Genomic DNA, 16,731 nt, shown 5'->3' on the forward strand with positions numbered 1-16,731 from the left:
CTTACTTTATTATTGTGCTCCTGTCCGTCTCGCCGAAACGTCGCCAGACCACGTGCGTATGGAAGGAAAAAGAATCGAGACATCAGAGTGAGCTGTGAGATATTAAAATAACAAAGTGCGGCGGATAACACAGAACGACCCGTTTAGCCACTTCTCTTTCATCTGGGTTACTTCGGCCTGGCCTTATCAGTGACCGGCAGCACATGAGACTCCCCTGCACTTCTGTGACGGCGGGTGCCAAGCAGTGTAGCCGAGAGAGCAGATGTGAGCCAGAGATCCTGGGACCAACGGCTCCACTGCTGCGAAAACAAATACAGTGTTTTTTGCTTGGTGTTGGGGCACCGAAAGGGCACAAGGGGAGAGGAGGAAGGAGAGGCGAGGAGCAGGGAAGGAGAGAGCAGAGGACGAAAAGGTGGATCAGGAATGGGCGCCGTGCCTTTCTTTCAAACAGAGTGCATTTCTGTGTTTATTCCTTGTCCTTGTGGGAGAGTAATGTGCTTTTAGAGCATGTGTTATGTGTGTGCTCTCGCATGGTACTTACCCTGCCCAGTCACCAGCTGGACTGCATGATGTGTGTTAGTTGTCCTCGCGGAAGATTGCGTTAGCGGAAGCCCGTAATGCTGACCAGACTTCTCCACAGGTCCCGACAGCCAAATGAAAGCTTGTAAAAAGCCGAGCAACAACTCCGACGCAAGTGTTTTTTTGGTGACGAAACTGTGCGACTTGTGCAGCGTGGAATATGAACTGCATGTGGCATTTTTCTGTTTGTTTAGGCAAGCGTACAGCTGTGTTTCCTCCACAGCTATTTTGTTTATTGACGAAAGACACACAAAAGAAACAATGGGCTGTAATTAAAACAAAATAAACAACAAGCTGATAAAAATCCGGCTGCCAACGTGCTCGTCGCGTGCGCCCATGATGTCGCTCTGGGATGCAGAAGGAAATTACAAAACAGTTTTATGTCGACACCGGGAAACGTGCATGTGCCAACGAGCGCATTGTATGTGAATTCTTTTTTTTTTTTTTTGGGTCTATAATAAGAGGCGGTTTGGCTGGTCGAGGAGGGTGTGGCCGCTGTGGCCACAAAATTAAAGAACATAAAAAACAAGGGGATGAGGGGAAGAGTGAGAGGGGGGAAACTGAACGGCTGCGGTTCCACGTCTCCGAGATGTTTTATCCTGCAGTTTTAAGAGGAAGTGCAGACGGTTACTGTGGCGTTTGCACCGAGAGAGAGATCCCTCTCTGCTCGGCACAGATCCGTCCACACCGCTTCATCCCCGTCTCTCAACACATGCTGTCACGCCACACACACACAATGGCCGCTGGAGATTTAGGATGTGGTTTTCTTTGTTTGTCACCGTAGTGCAGCCTTTCTCAACGGACGTCTGAGGGAACACGCTGAAGTAGACATTTCCAATTTCAGAGATGACTCAATTTGCCCTGCAGGACTTTTATTCAGCGTAGCGTGGGCTCTTGAGAGTCAGCTCTCATAGGCTCACAGTAAAGGAGAGGTTCCTAGCATACTTTAAAAGAAAAAGAAGGGGGATAATCGTATCATTAATGGTATCAAAGAAGCCTCACGTCGGACGTTAAGATGGAGAGTACTCTTTTGTTTGTGAAATGTGAAGCTAAAGCTAGCAGCCGAGTCTCCGCTGGTTGCAACTTCTACCAGACAAACTCGTGCAAGTTGTAGTTTTTTCTTTACGGATTAAACAAACAAGAAATTACTTGTTTATTAGTCAGCGTTAGAGGTGCTGGTAGCCGGATTTTGTCACATTTTGACAAAGCCACGCTAGCCAGTTCCCCCTGGTTTCAGTCTTTATGCCAGGCTAAGCTAACCAGCCCAGAGAGGTAACGCTCTTCTCATCGACAGTAACTCTCTGCCAGAAAATGAATGACCGTATTATCTGAAAAAGCAACTATTCTTTTGAACTAAAACTATCTGCATGGCGAGGTACCAGTCGTGGTGATTTGTGATTTTCGTGGTTTGCACGGTCCGACCCTTAAGCACAGCTGCTGCCGCTCTGTGAAGGACGGCGAGGTGGAGGCTTTGCAGTCGGACACATTCCTGTGAGTTCCAGGCTGTTGCATATCCAGAATAAAGCTCTGGTCCATGATGCCCAGCGAAGCGTGAGGCGGAACCCAGCACTACAGTTTACGGGTGCAGAGAGAGGGAGAGAGAGAGAGAGAGGGGGAGAGAGAGAGAGAGAGAGAGAGAGAGAGAGAGAGAGGTCACCAAAGCTGCTCCGGCTATAATCTCAGGCTTCTCAATTGCCCTCAGAGAAGTTTAGTTCAACCACAAGTCTTAAATGTAAAGACTCTTCTTCCTGTGGTGACTGCTTCTACTTGCACACAGGCACGTGATGGTGCACGCACACACACACACACACACACACACACACACACACACACACACACACACACACTGCAGTCAGTTAATGATCGTTAAGTGTCAGTAAGTTATAGCATTAAACTCCGCTGACCCGTTCCCAGGGAGCCAGCGCTGTCGGGCCCCGCAGCAGCACAAATACATCACACAGGCATGATGTCATCGGTAGTCGCCGGTCGGCAGGATGTTTCCTAACGTGGTAATCGCCCTACTGTGGGCAGTCGCCCGGCACCCAAGAGATCAAACCGTCTGTACTCTTTTGCAGGATAAACATCTTGAGCACTCTGCCCTCTCCGTGCACTCTGTTTTTCTTCCCCTCTCTCTCTCCATTTGGCTTCTGGAAACTATGACTTACTTGTTCCCAACACTGTGCTCAAGACATTGTCGAAGAAAGGAAGATGGATCATTACGGCGCATCGATCAATTTAGCATGACTTTATGTAGTGTTACGGTCTGCTTCATGTACTTCCATATGAAAGGATCTGACCCCAATTTGACTTATTGCCTTTGTGGTTTGTGAATCAGGTGTGCCGTTTGAGTTAATGGGCTCTCCAGGGATGCCGAATGAGCTGCAGATAAATGGTTGCACAGAAATCTCAAGAGAACTGAAGGTGGAATGGGAGGAGGGAGGGAGGGAGGGATGGAGGGAGGGATGGAGGGGTGGGGAGCTTAAGCTGTCGGTTGAGAGAAGTGAAAGTGGTGCCAGGGGTGAGATCCCCCTCCTGCAGAGCAGCGGAAGCGTGCAAGGCGGGACTGAGAGGTGTGAGGGTGCCGAACAGACGCTTGGGCTAATACGAGCCGTCAGATTTGGCCGCTGCAGCTCCGGAGCTCGAGGTGTCGGAGAAGTGTCTTAGGTCTGCTGGCCCGGCAGAAAGAGGGAGGGAGGGAGGGAGGGGGGGAGGGAGGGAGGGAGAGAGGGAGAGAGGGTAGGAGGGAGGAGAGGGAGATGCAAGTCGAGAGAGAACAGGGAGTTACAGGCTGGTTATATTTCTGTGAGTTCCATAAAACTAAAACCAACAGTGTGTTAGTGTGTCTCTGAATACTTTGTGAATTCCTCAGCTTGTCAGCGGCTCTCAGCCTCAAGCTGCGTTTTCTCCTCTTAAAGTATTTAGGTCAACAGTTTGATTTTGCTTTTCGTGAAAGGCTAGATGATTTCAAACAGGAGTAAATATTGTATTTTTAACTATTTTCTACTACAGATTTGGTGCAAGAAGGATGGTGCTGCGGGGCCTACCATCATGGGAATCTATATATATATATATATATATATATATATATATATATATATATATACACACACACACACACACACTAAATAGGATAATATATGAACACAAAACAAAGTATGTATAATATGCAGAGATAAAATTCAGAAAGCATGGCTGTAAAATAGTGAACCTCAACTTTTTTTTCTGGAGAAAGATCAGAGCTTTTGGATGTCAGCAGGCGGAGACTCTGGAGTCCGCGGTGAGGACGCTGCAGGCCTTGTGGGGAAGCATAAATCATGAAAGATGCAAACACAGTGTTCACACCGTCTCACCCTCTGGTGACCAGGTGCTCGGGAGGTTTAAAGGACAGAGAGGTCGCCGTCGTCCCAAACATCTGTGATGTGCGCTGCTGCGCACGTGTGCGGCCCACAAGTCAAGTGATGTGGGCCGACTGCATGCACCGTCAGCAGTTTTTATAAAAAGCAAATCGGGCATCTGACCAAATGATAAAAGCAGCTCACTGTGTGTGTGTGTGTGTGTGTGTGTGTGTGTGTGTGTGTGTGTGTGTCGGTGCACATGTGTGTTTGTCTCTTTTGCATGTGTGTGTTGTTGCATCTTTAATTATGGATTACAGAAACCCATAATGATTGAGTTACCGTGCGGTGTGACGCACAAGGCCGCTCGCTTCACAGGAAACACTTTGTGATAGTTGTGTGTGTGTGTGTGTGTGTGTGTGTGTGTGTGTGTGAGAGTGTGAGTGTGAGGAGCAGCAACCGATCCGGACGCCGCCTCCTCAGAAATAAAGGGCTCATAAGCCGTGGGAGGGTGTGTTCCCCATGTTTGTGGTGTGCGTATGTTCGCAACACAGGTGGGGCGATGGCCACTCACTTCCTCCCAGAGGAAGTCATAAATGCACCCGCTTGGCTTCGACTGTGCCTCTCTCCTCATCTAATGACTGCCATGCTGCTGTAATGGCCTGGGAGAGAGAGAGAGAGAGAGAGAGAGAGAGAGAGAGAGAGAGAGAGAGAGAGAGAGAGAGAGAGAGAGAGAGAGAGAGAGAGAGAGAGAGAGAGAGAGAGAGAGAGAGAGAGAGAGAGAGAGAGAGAGAGAGGCGATGCACTCTCCTTTTTGCTCTAACTGCACAGATGAAATTTGTGCGATGAGGAGTGGAAACGGAAAGCGATGCGAGGGGGAAATAGTTGGTGTGGGAGTTTCACCGCGGCATCCAGCTGTTCTGACAAGGAAAAATTTAAGAGCTTTCACAGTGGAGGGGTGGCAGGTCTGGCTTCCTCCCCAGAGGGAGTGCACCTGCGCTCAGCCGCAGGAGCAGTGAGAGGGCCCTGGTACGGCAGAAGAAGAAGAGGAAGAAGAGGAAGAAGAGGAAGAAGAGGAAGAAGAAGAAGAAGAAGAAGCAAGAGGATTGGCGCAGAGCGGTACAAGAGCCGCAGGAGCAGTGAGAGGGCCCTGGTACGGCGGAAGAAGAAGAAGAAGAAGAAGAAGAAGAAGAAGAAGAAGAAGAAGAAGAAGAAGAAGAAGAAGAAGAAGAAGAAGAAGAAGAAGAAGAAGAAGAAGAAGAAGAAGAAGAAGAAGAAGAAGAAGAAGAAGAAGAAGAAGAAGAAGAAGAAGAAGAAGAAGAAGAAGAAGAAGCAGCAGCAAGATGATTGGCGCAGAGCGGTACAAGGGAGATGTGAAGTAATAGGATGGAGGGAAACTAGCGGTCCTTACTTTGTTATATTCCTCTGTTTGAATGGAGAACATTCGCATTAGGTGCTAGCTGCGTTAGCTCCACCTCCATCTCGTCTCTCCTCTCTGGGGCAGTTTGGTCCGGCTGCTTGGTCTACACAGTGTGGACCGAGAGATTGATAAAAGTCTCACTCCATTTTTTTTTCCAGACTTCTCAGAATCTCGAACCAGTCCAACGTGTGTCCCCGTAGCAGATCCGGGACAAAGTGAGCCCGAAGCTAACGGGCCAACAGGCCGACGAGCGTTCCCTCTTAGAAGAGTACTTTGATCCCTTCTTCTTTACTCTGCTCTGGCCGATCGTCTCTCGGTGCTGCCTTTCTTGGACAATGTCCTTCAGCAACTGGGTTTAATAGAGACGTAAAGGAAAGGGCTCGTAGGGGGAGAAAGTCCACTGGGAAAACTAAATCGGAGTGAAGAGAGGAAGACAAAGAGGCAGGTGTGCGGTGAAGGAAATTACACGCACGACAAGGGCAGTGAGACACGCAGAACTTTTACATCACTACACACTTATATTACTAACAGCTGGTATGCTGGGGTCAGAAATTCTTTGGAAGTGTAATGTGTGTCTGTGTGTGTGTGTGTGTGTGTGTGTGCTAGTGTGACGATAGCTCGGCCAAGTTCGAGTCAGTCGACTCCGATTAAAACAAATGATGGATGGGGCTGTCCTCTGTCACCACGGCTCGGCCCTGCAGGCCATAAGGTCGACGTCTCAACTGTTTTAGGGCCGTAAACTCATTACGTTCACGGCTCGAGGGATGTCTGTCAGACCGCCTGTCCACTGAGGAGCAACAGAAGTTACAGCTATGAAATGTTGTACAAACATTCGTGGTCTCCAGAGGATGAAACCTAATCATATTGGACTTTTCTCTTTTTCCAGTAGTCCAATTATTGGAAATAAATGAATGTTATAACTTTGGCTATTCCTCAACTTTTTGGTCTAACTTCATCATGAGCTCTAAATTTCACATCCAAACACCTGCATAAATAGTAACAACATGTTCAACATTATAGCTTCTAAACATCAGCATTTTGAGCATTAGCTCTACGGCCTCAGAGAGAGCTGCTGTGGACTCTTTTTCTTGTTTTCTGTAAATCATTTGGATTTGTAGATGTCTACTAAACAAATATTAAATATATTGTTTTTTAAATACCTCGGGGTGATGGCTTTAAACTTGTTTTCTGAACCCCAAACTCTCTAAGATTGAATTTGCAATATTATAATGCAATGTAAATCGCTGTACTTGTAATTTTTCTATTGTGAAATACTTTGTAAAGTCTAGTTTTGATTGGACCTGTATGAATAATGAAGCAAGGTCATTTCCAGCCTAAACTACAATATATAGAAGCTCACAATGCCATTAATGCTCTGGGAAGAGGATGCAGTGTTTTCATGTTTTTCGTAAGCTTGTTAATGATGCCTTTTGTGTGTTTGTATGTGTTTGTATTCTTGTGGGCGGTCTGTCTGTCAGTTGATAAAGAGAGAGGTGGAGGGACAGCCAGGAGATGCTGAGAGACAAGGCGCTGACCCCGAGGATGTCCTGCTGGGACATGAGAGGAGCAGGGTCAGGGGGCCACGGCTTGGGCTGCAAGAAGGGTTGGGTGTGGGGGGGGGGAGCTTGGAAAGCCGGGATGAGAAAGAGGAGGGGACGGGGATGGGGTGCGCCCCCCCCACCACCCTCCCAGCTCATGAGAACCAGATGAAGGGCAGACTGCATGACTCTCTGGGGCTACGAGAGGAAGAGAGCGAGAAGAAAGGGGCTCATAAAGCTGTCAGAGTCCGCCTGCGTCTCTCTATCACGGCTCAGTGTGCGCCACATGCATCGCTCCCAGTGCTAGTACTCGTGAATGTTTCAATCGTGAGCCAACATGTGTGCTGAACATCGATAGATGTTTTTAATCTGGGACTGCCCCACAGTCTCCACGAGCTGTGTCAGCTCCTCGCTAACAGCCGCGGTCGAAGGGCCGTGGAGGATGAACTGTAGAAGATGTGGGAGGAAAATTAGGTTTTTCTTTCTTTTTGAGATGCAACTCAATGCAACACAGATAAAGAAATGTATTTTGGTCTTTAATATGAAGCCCCTCTGTGTCTCCCTGCACACATTTAGAAAGGGATGCAGAATAGCTTACGTGGAAAGAAGCATGTTCTGCATACGTGCAATCCGTCTCATTTTTGTGGTTTTATTGTTTTATTTCCCTGCAGTGGAGCACGATAAGGAATTCCTGCCGGTGCGGCGGCATCACAGAGAGTTCAGATTCGACCTCTCGCGAATCCCGGAGGGCGAGGCGGTCACCGCCGCCGAGTTTCGCATCTACAAAGACTTCATCCACGAACGCTTTGACAACGAGACCTTCCGCATCAGCATCTACCAGGTGTTGGAGGAACACGCTGACAGGTGAGACCGGCCGTGGAGACCTGTGTCCGTCCGTCAATCATGTCCAAATGTCCTTGTGAAAAAGGCCTTTTGTTTAGGTTTTTGGGCTAATGCTCCTAAATCATTTACATCACCCTGGGATCTTCCTTTATCATTAAAACACCTTGATTTTATTTAGGGCTTTTTCTGAATACTTAAAGTCGCTTTACATAGGAATCATTCACACGCTGATGGGAGGAGCTACCATGCACCGTGCATACACCGTAGTTGCAGCTCCAGGAGCAATTTTATGTTTCAATATTTTGAAAGCAAGCCCTTATCTGGAAGTTTCTCCACCCGAAGGAGGTCTCACCCCCGTGTGTGAGTAACCCGGGCTGTGCAGGAGGTGTATGTAACTCAGGAACGGTCTCGTGTCCCGCTCTCCTCGACCCCTCCTCAAGGTCTCCGTTGTCCGGAGGGAACAACACATGCATTTATTCCTTTGCCAGAGACGGGCCTGGGTACATGAATGAACCAGAGCTCTGTGACACACTATCTGCCCCGTCGGGAGACATGAATAGCCACACGAAGAACAAGGCATTTTAGTCTCCGATGGTAAAAGAGTAGAAAATCCAGAGTTCAGTGTCGGACAATGCGACTGAATTGGATATGCACTATTTCCCTCGCAACTTTTCACACAGTTCTTTTGCAGCTGTCTCTCTCTCTCTCTCTCTCTCTCTCTCTCTCTCTCTCTCTCTCTCTCTCTCTCTCTCCCTCTCTCTCCCTCCCTGACTTTGTAGCTCTTCCACAGAATTTTCCAGCAGATGATGGACCGCGTGTATGAAAGGCCCTGTCGTTTATAAAGCCATTATTGTCAATTAAGAAAATGAAGTGTTCCCCTGGGCCTCGCCATCTGGAGCCCTCCCTCCAGTCTTCCTCCATCTCGCTCCCTCTCTTCGTTTCACTCCGTCACACTCCTCCGACTCCCTCGCTCCACTCCACTGCTTTGCTCTCGCGCTCCGCTCACTTAGCTTTACGCTCCGTCACATGGGTTCAACCGATCTCTCGTAATTGTGCACGTAACCCCGTTGACTTCTGTTCATCTCTGACTTTAAACGTGAACTCCTCCTCTCTGTGTCCTTCTCAAGGGAGTCCGACCTGTTCCTGCTGGACTCTCGGGTGATCTGGGCGGCGGAGGAGGGCTGGTTGGTGTTTGACGTGACGGCCACCAGTAACCACTGGGTCCTGAACCCCGGCAGGAACCTGGGTCTGCAGCTCGCCCTGGATAGCACAAAGGGTGAGTGTCCGGGAAGTCTGTTCGCGGCATGTTTTTCACAGAGGGAGACGGCGGAACTGCGACATTGAAGGGTTACATTTACATTACATTTAGCTGAATAATAAGTGCATAAAACCAAAGTACCTGAGTACAAACTCAGAACAAGAATCAGAAAAGTACATTTTCTTTAAGAAAGCCAAACTACAAAGTGCTGTAAGAGTATGATTTAAGTGCTACTTTCCTTAATCAAGGTACAGTCGAAAAATATATGTTTTTAGTTTGCAATGACAGGACTTAAGCTGCAATGGATTTTTCAAATAAGAAGCATTTGTTGTTTTTTTTTATTAAAGATCTACTCAGTAAATGTTTTAAAGTATGTATATATATATATATGTATATATATATATATATATATATATATATATGTATATATATATATATATGTATATATATATATATATATATTACACTTGATCTTAGCCAAAAGGCCGAGAAGCGATATATATACGGATATATATATATATATATATATATATATATATATATATATATATATATATATATATATATATATATATATATATATATATATATAATATATATATATATATATATATATATATATATAATATATATATATATATATATATATATATATATATGTATATACATATATATATGTATATGTATATATATATATATATATATATATATATATATATATATATATACGGCATTTTTTAAATTATTATTTCAACGCCTTAAAGCTATTGGTATTGGTCAACATTGTTCTTTATTTGAATGTTTCAATAATAAAAGCACGCCAGAGTCTTTTATTTATAATGAATTATCATAATAATAATATACATTATTTTATAGATTTTATACTCTGATCATTCTCCAGGACAGCTGTGGGGTTTAAGGGTGAATATATATTATTTGAATGAACTGAAGATATATTGAAATTTAATAGGTTTTATATAATTAAATGATATACGTCATGTATTAATAAAGGAAATGATGGATTTGGACACAGAAATACGTCATGTCACTGACCCATATATATCTTAATGAATTAAACTATTGTAGGTGTGAATTAAAGTATTTAAAGTAGGCCAGTTATCCATCAGTTACCATGAGTTATACCCAGGAAGCGACCTCCCGTGTCTTAAACTTGCATTCTCTCTCTTGACCACCAGGGGGCGTCTCCTATTGTAGGAAAAAAAAGTCTGGTTGTATAGAAGTCTATGAGAAAACTACTCTACTTCTCTCTTGATGTTTTCCCTCAGTAAACATTGAAAACATAAGTTTATGTCTCAATCTGTAGTTTCAAGTCTTCTTCAATACAGCGTGATGTTCATTTAATAAAATTTAACGTAAAGCATTGAGCAGGCCGTGCTTTAGGGCGGGGACACCTTGTGATTGACAGTGTCTCCGCCACAGCGTCACTCCTCCTCCACTTGGATGTATCTCTGTGAAGTGGAGTGGATGTTGTTTGACGCCTGAACAGAGAAGCCCGAACCAGAGGTTTGCGTTACAGAACAACACGCGCTGACATCAGTGCAACAATCTGTTGATTCGTTCCTTGTGTGCGCGCACGGCAAAGATAAATCAAAGCCTGCCCCTCATCATTCCTCATCAGCCCATTCACCCCCGTCTTCCTCCGTCATACCCTCAGCATCATCGTCAGGTTTTTGGAAAACACACCGTGTTATCCCGAGGATCACATCTCGACCGGAGTTTGTCATCACAGAGCTTTCTGCTGTTAGTCAGTGGAAAAAAAAAAAATCATCAACAACACAGTGTGAGGCACAAAGAGCCTGTTTGAGAATACTATCTCTCTGGCTCCATGGCAGGATGTTACATGTCAGGTGAGGAAAACAGACACTGTACTGCTTTCGTGTTGTGGTAGGGGAGTGCTGGAGAGGCCATGGGAGTGTGTATGTGTTTTTGTGTGTGTGTGTGTGTGTGTGTGTGTGTGTGTGTGTGTACAAAGGGTTATTGGTGAGCATGCACAGACAGGCACACGGGACATCCCGTCGCCGGCGGGGACCAGACGTCTTGATTTATCGCATAACGGGCGATCAGGAACACATTCTTCTCCTGCGAGAAGTAGATAGACACTGCTGGAGAGCACGCGCACGCACGCACACACAAACACACACACCCACACAACACGCACAACAAGTAGAGAGGCTTTGATTTGTTCGCTGTTACGTTTTGTTCTTGGCGTTTCAGAGGTGGAGAAGGGATGAGGAGGAAAACAGGGAAAGGAATTCACCGAGGGAAATCTCATTCGTTAAAGAGACAAAAACAAAACGTGGTCGTGGCGAGGAAAAGCGGGAAAGACCACCCGCATGCAGGATGCACACAGCGGGGCACGCGCCGATTTGATTTCAGGCGCATTCTGCAAATTCCCCTCGTGCATCACCACGTACGACTGAACCAAAAAAAAAAAAAAAAAAAGCAAAAGATGTCCGCGATGCCGGCACCTGTTGAACCGCTCTCTGTCTCCCCCTGCAGGAGAGAGCATCAACCCCCGCGTGGCCGGGCTGATCGGCCGCAGCGGGCCTCAGAATAAACAGCCCTTCATGGTGGCCTTCTTCAAAGCCACCGAGGTGCACCTGCGGAGCATCCGCTCGGCGCAAGGCGGGGCCAAGCAGCGCAACCCCAACCGCTCCAAAGGGACCAAGAACCAGGAGGCGCTGAGAGTGGCCAATGTTGCAGGTAAAGACGCAAAGTGTGTGTGTGTGTGTGTGTTGTATTTTCAGCCAGCGCTGATTCACTCTGATTCACTCCGACACTTGTGTGTGTGTGTGTTGTTTTTGGGGGGCGGCGGGGGATAATTCTTGACTTCCTCGAGCGATCCACAAATGCACAATGCGTCCGACGAGAGCTGCTGTGATTCCTGCAGGGCCGAAAGGACACGTGACGCGCGCTTTGTTCTGGAGGTGTGAGAGCGCTGTGTTCATGTGAAGCGCTTGAAACATTTAGACCGTAATGCCTGAGCTTCAAAAAAAAGAAGAAGAAGAAGAAGAAAAAAAAGACGAAAAATCCCTCCGCTGTCTCTGTTTATTTGCGCGAGCATTACAGAGCCGTCGGGGGGCCGAGTTCCCCGCGTGGAGGTGAGGCGGCGCAGGCTTTTATGGCGAGAACACATCTGCGCTGCGCCGTAGGGCAACCGGGGCCACAGCACATGGGCCCAAATGGGCCTTTGGATGCCAGCGGTCTGTTAACTGGATGATGAGAACCAGTTGCTCGTGATCATTTCCAATGTGAGCCGCTCTCGGGAACTTAATGTAGCGCAGAACCCCAGAGGTCACCGGAGGAAGAGAGAGAGAGAGAGAGAGAGAAGGAGAGAGAGGGAGAGAGAGAGATACCATTAGATAGAAAGCAGACCTTCCTTCTTTCTTTTTTTTTCTTCTTGACACGTGGAGAGGGTAAAGGGGAAAGCGAATGTTGAAAGGAGCAAAAGATGAAGGAAGAGAGAAATAAGTAAAGGCTTGAGTTGGAGGGGGCGAGTCCTCTCTGTGCTGCACATCTGGTTCATCCAGTGGAAACTCAAAGCCCAGCGGAGTGACCTCTACGCAGGGTGGCCCATTCATTTGAAACCAGTACCAAACTGCTGCTGTATCTGGAGCTGCGTTTCTTTCCGCCATTGTTTGAATGTTAATGTGTTGAATGTGGATATTGGCTGTGTTCGGGTCTGTTCTTTATCATCTCTAATTGGGGTCTGACCACAGAAAATAATCACTCTTGCGGCTGACCGGGATAATAGCACACGCTGTTGAAGTAAAACCGCTTTCTCTCCGCAGAAAACAGCAGCACGGACCAGAAGCAGGCCTGCAAGAAGCACGAGCTCTACGTCAGCTTCAGGGACTTGGGGTGGCAGGTACGGGACGCGTTGGACACAATTTCTTGAAGCCTAAATCGGACACTTCCGGTGTGCAAAGTCTTATCCAAGAATCCTGAGGAATGGCGGACTCGAATCTGTCCGCATGAAACGAGAACCCAAGGGTGTTGTTTCCAGCTGGATGTGCTCTCTGAAGTCTCTCTGAACTTTGCCCTCTTACTGTCCAGCTGCCACACAAGAGCCACTCGTTGACGACTGTATTCTCAGAGAAATACGCTGCAGACGTTTCTTGTCTTTCCAGCTCCATACAAGCTGCTCTCACAGTGGCATGAGCGAGCCAGACGACCCTGAGAAAAAGAAATGCATTGAAAACAATCAGTCCATTCGTCTGAGGACAGAATATAAACCAGCCACAATGTGGACTATTTGTTAGTCATTACGAATGCCTCTGCTTCCATCTTCTCAAACGAGAATAGTTTCTGGTTTCTGAAATATGTCAACTTGAGCTGTTGAGTTTTTCCGACAACCTCCTCCCATTTTTATAGACTATTAATCAAGGAAATATTGCGCACATAAAAAACTAATGACAATATGTTGTAGTTGCACCTGTAAATTCACGATTTGATTAAGAGCTGACCGTGTATGGTTACTTTTTCAGTAAAGGTGCAACAACAACATCATCTATCATCAGAAAAAGGCTTTAGGGATACAAAAAATACCACTTTCCCGATTCTACAAACTGAGTTTCCCCCTCTTCTCTTCTCTCAGGACTGGATCATCGCTCCAGAAGGTTATGCGGCGTACTACTGCGAGGGAGAGTGCGCCTTCCCGCTGAACTCCTACATGAACGCCACAAACCACGCCATCGTGCAAACGCTAGTGAGTACACGCCCCCCCCTCCCATCCCGCCACGCCCACCCCAAAGAAAAACAGCAGTCATGTGAAGAGTCTAATCATCTCATCAACTGTCAAGACGATGTTGGAACGACTGTATTTAATGATGCAAAGCAGATGCCGATTGTGTTTTACATCGCGGATGTGATGCAGGACGACAGTTTAATAGCAGTTTATTCCCACAGTGCTTAGTCAGTGTGTGTGTGTGTGTGTGTGTGTTCACTGGTTTGTGGCGTAATGATGACTTTAAGGTTTAAACTCTCTCCTCCCCGCTGCTCCTCCAGGTTCATTTCATCAACCCGGAGACGGTTCCGAAGCCGTGCTGCGCGCCCACGCAGCTGCACGCCATCTCCGTGCTCTACTTCGACGACAGCTCCAACGTCATCCTCAAGAAGTATCGCAACATGGTGGTCAGAGCGTGCGGCTGCCACTAGACTGTCGGCATCTTCACTTAGACAAACACACACACACACACACACACGAGTAGAAAGGGCTTCCTCTGGCTGTCGGGATGGCGCGGGGCGGTGCATGTACTTTAATGATCAGAGCTGCTGTGTGTTTACGCTCGTCCTGAAGTAAACACCGTGTCTGATGAATTCAAATCAGTTTTAAACTCAAGCGCACACACACAAACACGCACACACACACACACACACACACACACACTCATGTTTGTGCTTTCTACTGTGTATACAAGACATTAAAAGCAGTGATTGTACTGTATATTCATTCACAGTCAACAATCTTTTGTTTATTTCAATAATTGTTATTGTAGTTGATTCTTTTACTGTAGATTTTATTATATATATATATTTTTTATGACTGAGAGACCCAGATGGATGTTCTGAATTTCTTGCGTGTACAATACCGTGTAAATATTTTTCTTTTTTTTTTTTTTTTTTTTTTTCAAACAAAGCAAGAGCTGTATTTATTTCCTAGAAATGTCCCCTGGGGTCGTGTGTTTTCTCCCGTTTGTAACGCTGCCTGTTTTCTTTTTCACTCGACAGTAGAGCTCACCAAAACTGAGCGAACAAAGTCGACAGAAAACTATTTTTTGACGCTCCTCTTTTCGGCCTCGCGCGGACGAACAGGAGGCAACTTTCTTTTTCTTTCTTTTACGACAACTTGGACCCGTTCAACCGTCTGCACGGTCGCTCTGTGCGCCCGACGCACATTTACACGGCGACAATCAAGCTGAACTGTCGGCGAGGAAGAGACACGGAGCTTTGTACAAAGCGTCTGGTTCTGTGCGCTCCACATTTTCAGGTTTATATTCCTCTGCTGTAACACAATCTGTCATATTTAATAGGTCTATTTATTGAGAGCTGGCTACGGTGGCCTGCAGTGTGCTCCAATGTCTCAACCATGTTTTACTGCTGAACTGGTACAACAATAAAGTGGGAGAAAAAGCAAACACAGCCGCCTCGAGGACTTTCAATCTGGACGAAAAGCAGAATTCATTTGACGTGTGTCATGCACTTTCTCCACACTTTAAATATTTGCTCGGATTAGACCTTCATCGTTCACCTCGCTGACCTGAGATCTGCTTGAGTAGCGCTTCACTGTGCAAAGGCACGCTGGAAACCTTTTGTTTTCTCAGGTTTATCTTCGTGCATGTGTGCGTGTGTCTGTGTGTGTGTGTGTGCAAGTTTGTGTGTGTGTGGTTCACGCCTGTGAGGTGGATGTGGGTTTTTATGCCTTTGTGTAGGTGGATGGTTTGTGCATGCATGTTAATGTATAGCACCGCTTCTGTGTTTCCTGTCGACTATAAAGACATTTATAGTTATATTATTTTCCTCATTAACGTGACAGATTTTATTAAAACATTTTAAAAAAACACCTTCGTCGAGGCACTCGGTACAACAAAACGGTCCTTTTTCTAATCATAATTATCCCTTTATGTTTCTCATGTTTCATAGTTGACGCTGTCCTCCAGCTCATACCAGATGAACTCTGGGTTTTCATCACTAGCTGGACGTCTTAGCATCCTCCTCCGCACAGCATGCTGATAGTATTTATTCCACAACACCTTAGTACAACGTTGCTTTGTTTAAAAAACAAAAGACAGTGTCCCTCTGTGTGGGAACGGGCAGTAACACAAGTTTACACAAGTTCACACAAGTTCACACAAGTTCACACTGCCCTCTGTTGGGGAAAACTACACAAAATGTCACACAATGAGAGCTGGTTTTTTTTATAAATGTGTCTGGACTTTGGAACTGTGCTGTTCGCCCGCTCAGCTTCTTAACCTGAAGAAACAAAGACTTCTTCAGGCGGCACTGAGAGGAGGAAGAAGAGGAGTTAATGGAAAAAATAAAGAAAAAAATCCCTTACACCCACATTCAATTTCACATGAGCGTCTCGGTATGAGAGAGTGTGTGTGCGTGTGTGTGTGTGCGTGTGTGTGTGTGTGTGTGCGTGTGTGTGTGTGTGTGTGTGTGTGTGTGTGTGTGTGTGTGTGTGTGTGTGTCATGCTGACACATTTGGGGAGAAATGAAAAGTTCATTTTTAAATGAAAAGGAAAACATAACTTCACTTTATTTAGCAGGTTTCGGGCGTTAAAGGTGAGCTGCCTACTTGTATTGATTTACTCTTTTCCTTTATTATTAGACATGTTCAGGCGTTTAGAGTTTTGTGATCATTGTTGAACAATAATAATGACACCCTGAAGACACAGTGGGAATTAATGTGCCTCCAGTACAAAGAACAACCTGACATTTGCCTCCTGGTTATGTTTTTATGAATGATTTACACTTGAGGACAGTATGTCTCAGTGCGTCTCCCTTCCTCTCTCTCACACACACACACACACACACACACACACACACACACACACACACACACACACACACACACACACACACACACACACACACACACGTTGTGTCACAGAAGGAAACCGAAAGTGTTGAACTCGTTTCAGGCTTAATTTCGCTTTCGCTTCCAAAAATCCTTTAACTTTAGTCACGACTTCTTCGTTAGAGGTTGATGTCAACATTAGTCTACATTTAAACTGT

At 46.1% G+C, this 16,731-nt stretch overlaps 1 protein-coding gene across 1 annotated transcript in view; it reads left to right on the forward strand.

The window, feature by feature from the left end:
• Nucleotides 1–15,110, forward strand: part of bmp7b (bone morphogenetic protein 7b) — a 21,710-nt gene extending 6,600 nt beyond the window's left edge. The window contains exons 3-8 of the mRNA XM_068597197.1: nucleotides 7,541–7,733; nucleotides 8,840–8,988; nucleotides 11,491–11,694; nucleotides 12,783–12,859; nucleotides 13,589–13,699; nucleotides 13,999–15,110. Of these exons, the coding sequence (XP_068453298.1) occupies nucleotides 7,541–7,733; nucleotides 8,840–8,988; nucleotides 11,491–11,694; nucleotides 12,783–12,859; nucleotides 13,589–13,699; nucleotides 13,999–14,148 (884 nt within the window). The 3' untranslated portion in view covers nucleotides 14,149–15,110. The remainder of the gene's footprint in view (nucleotides 1–7,540; nucleotides 7,734–8,839; nucleotides 8,989–11,490; nucleotides 11,695–12,782; nucleotides 12,860–13,588; nucleotides 13,700–13,998) is intronic.
• Nucleotides 15,111–16,731: the final 1,621 nt, after the last annotated feature.

This window comes from Clinocottus analis, unplaced genomic scaffold, assembly GCF_023055335.1.
Source record: "Clinocottus analis isolate CAN_PGR_092001 unplaced genomic scaffold, fCliAna1.0.p SCAF_4, whole genome shotgun sequence".
NCBI classification, from domain to species: domain Eukaryota; kingdom Metazoa; phylum Chordata; class Actinopteri; order Perciformes; family Cottidae; genus Clinocottus; species Clinocottus analis.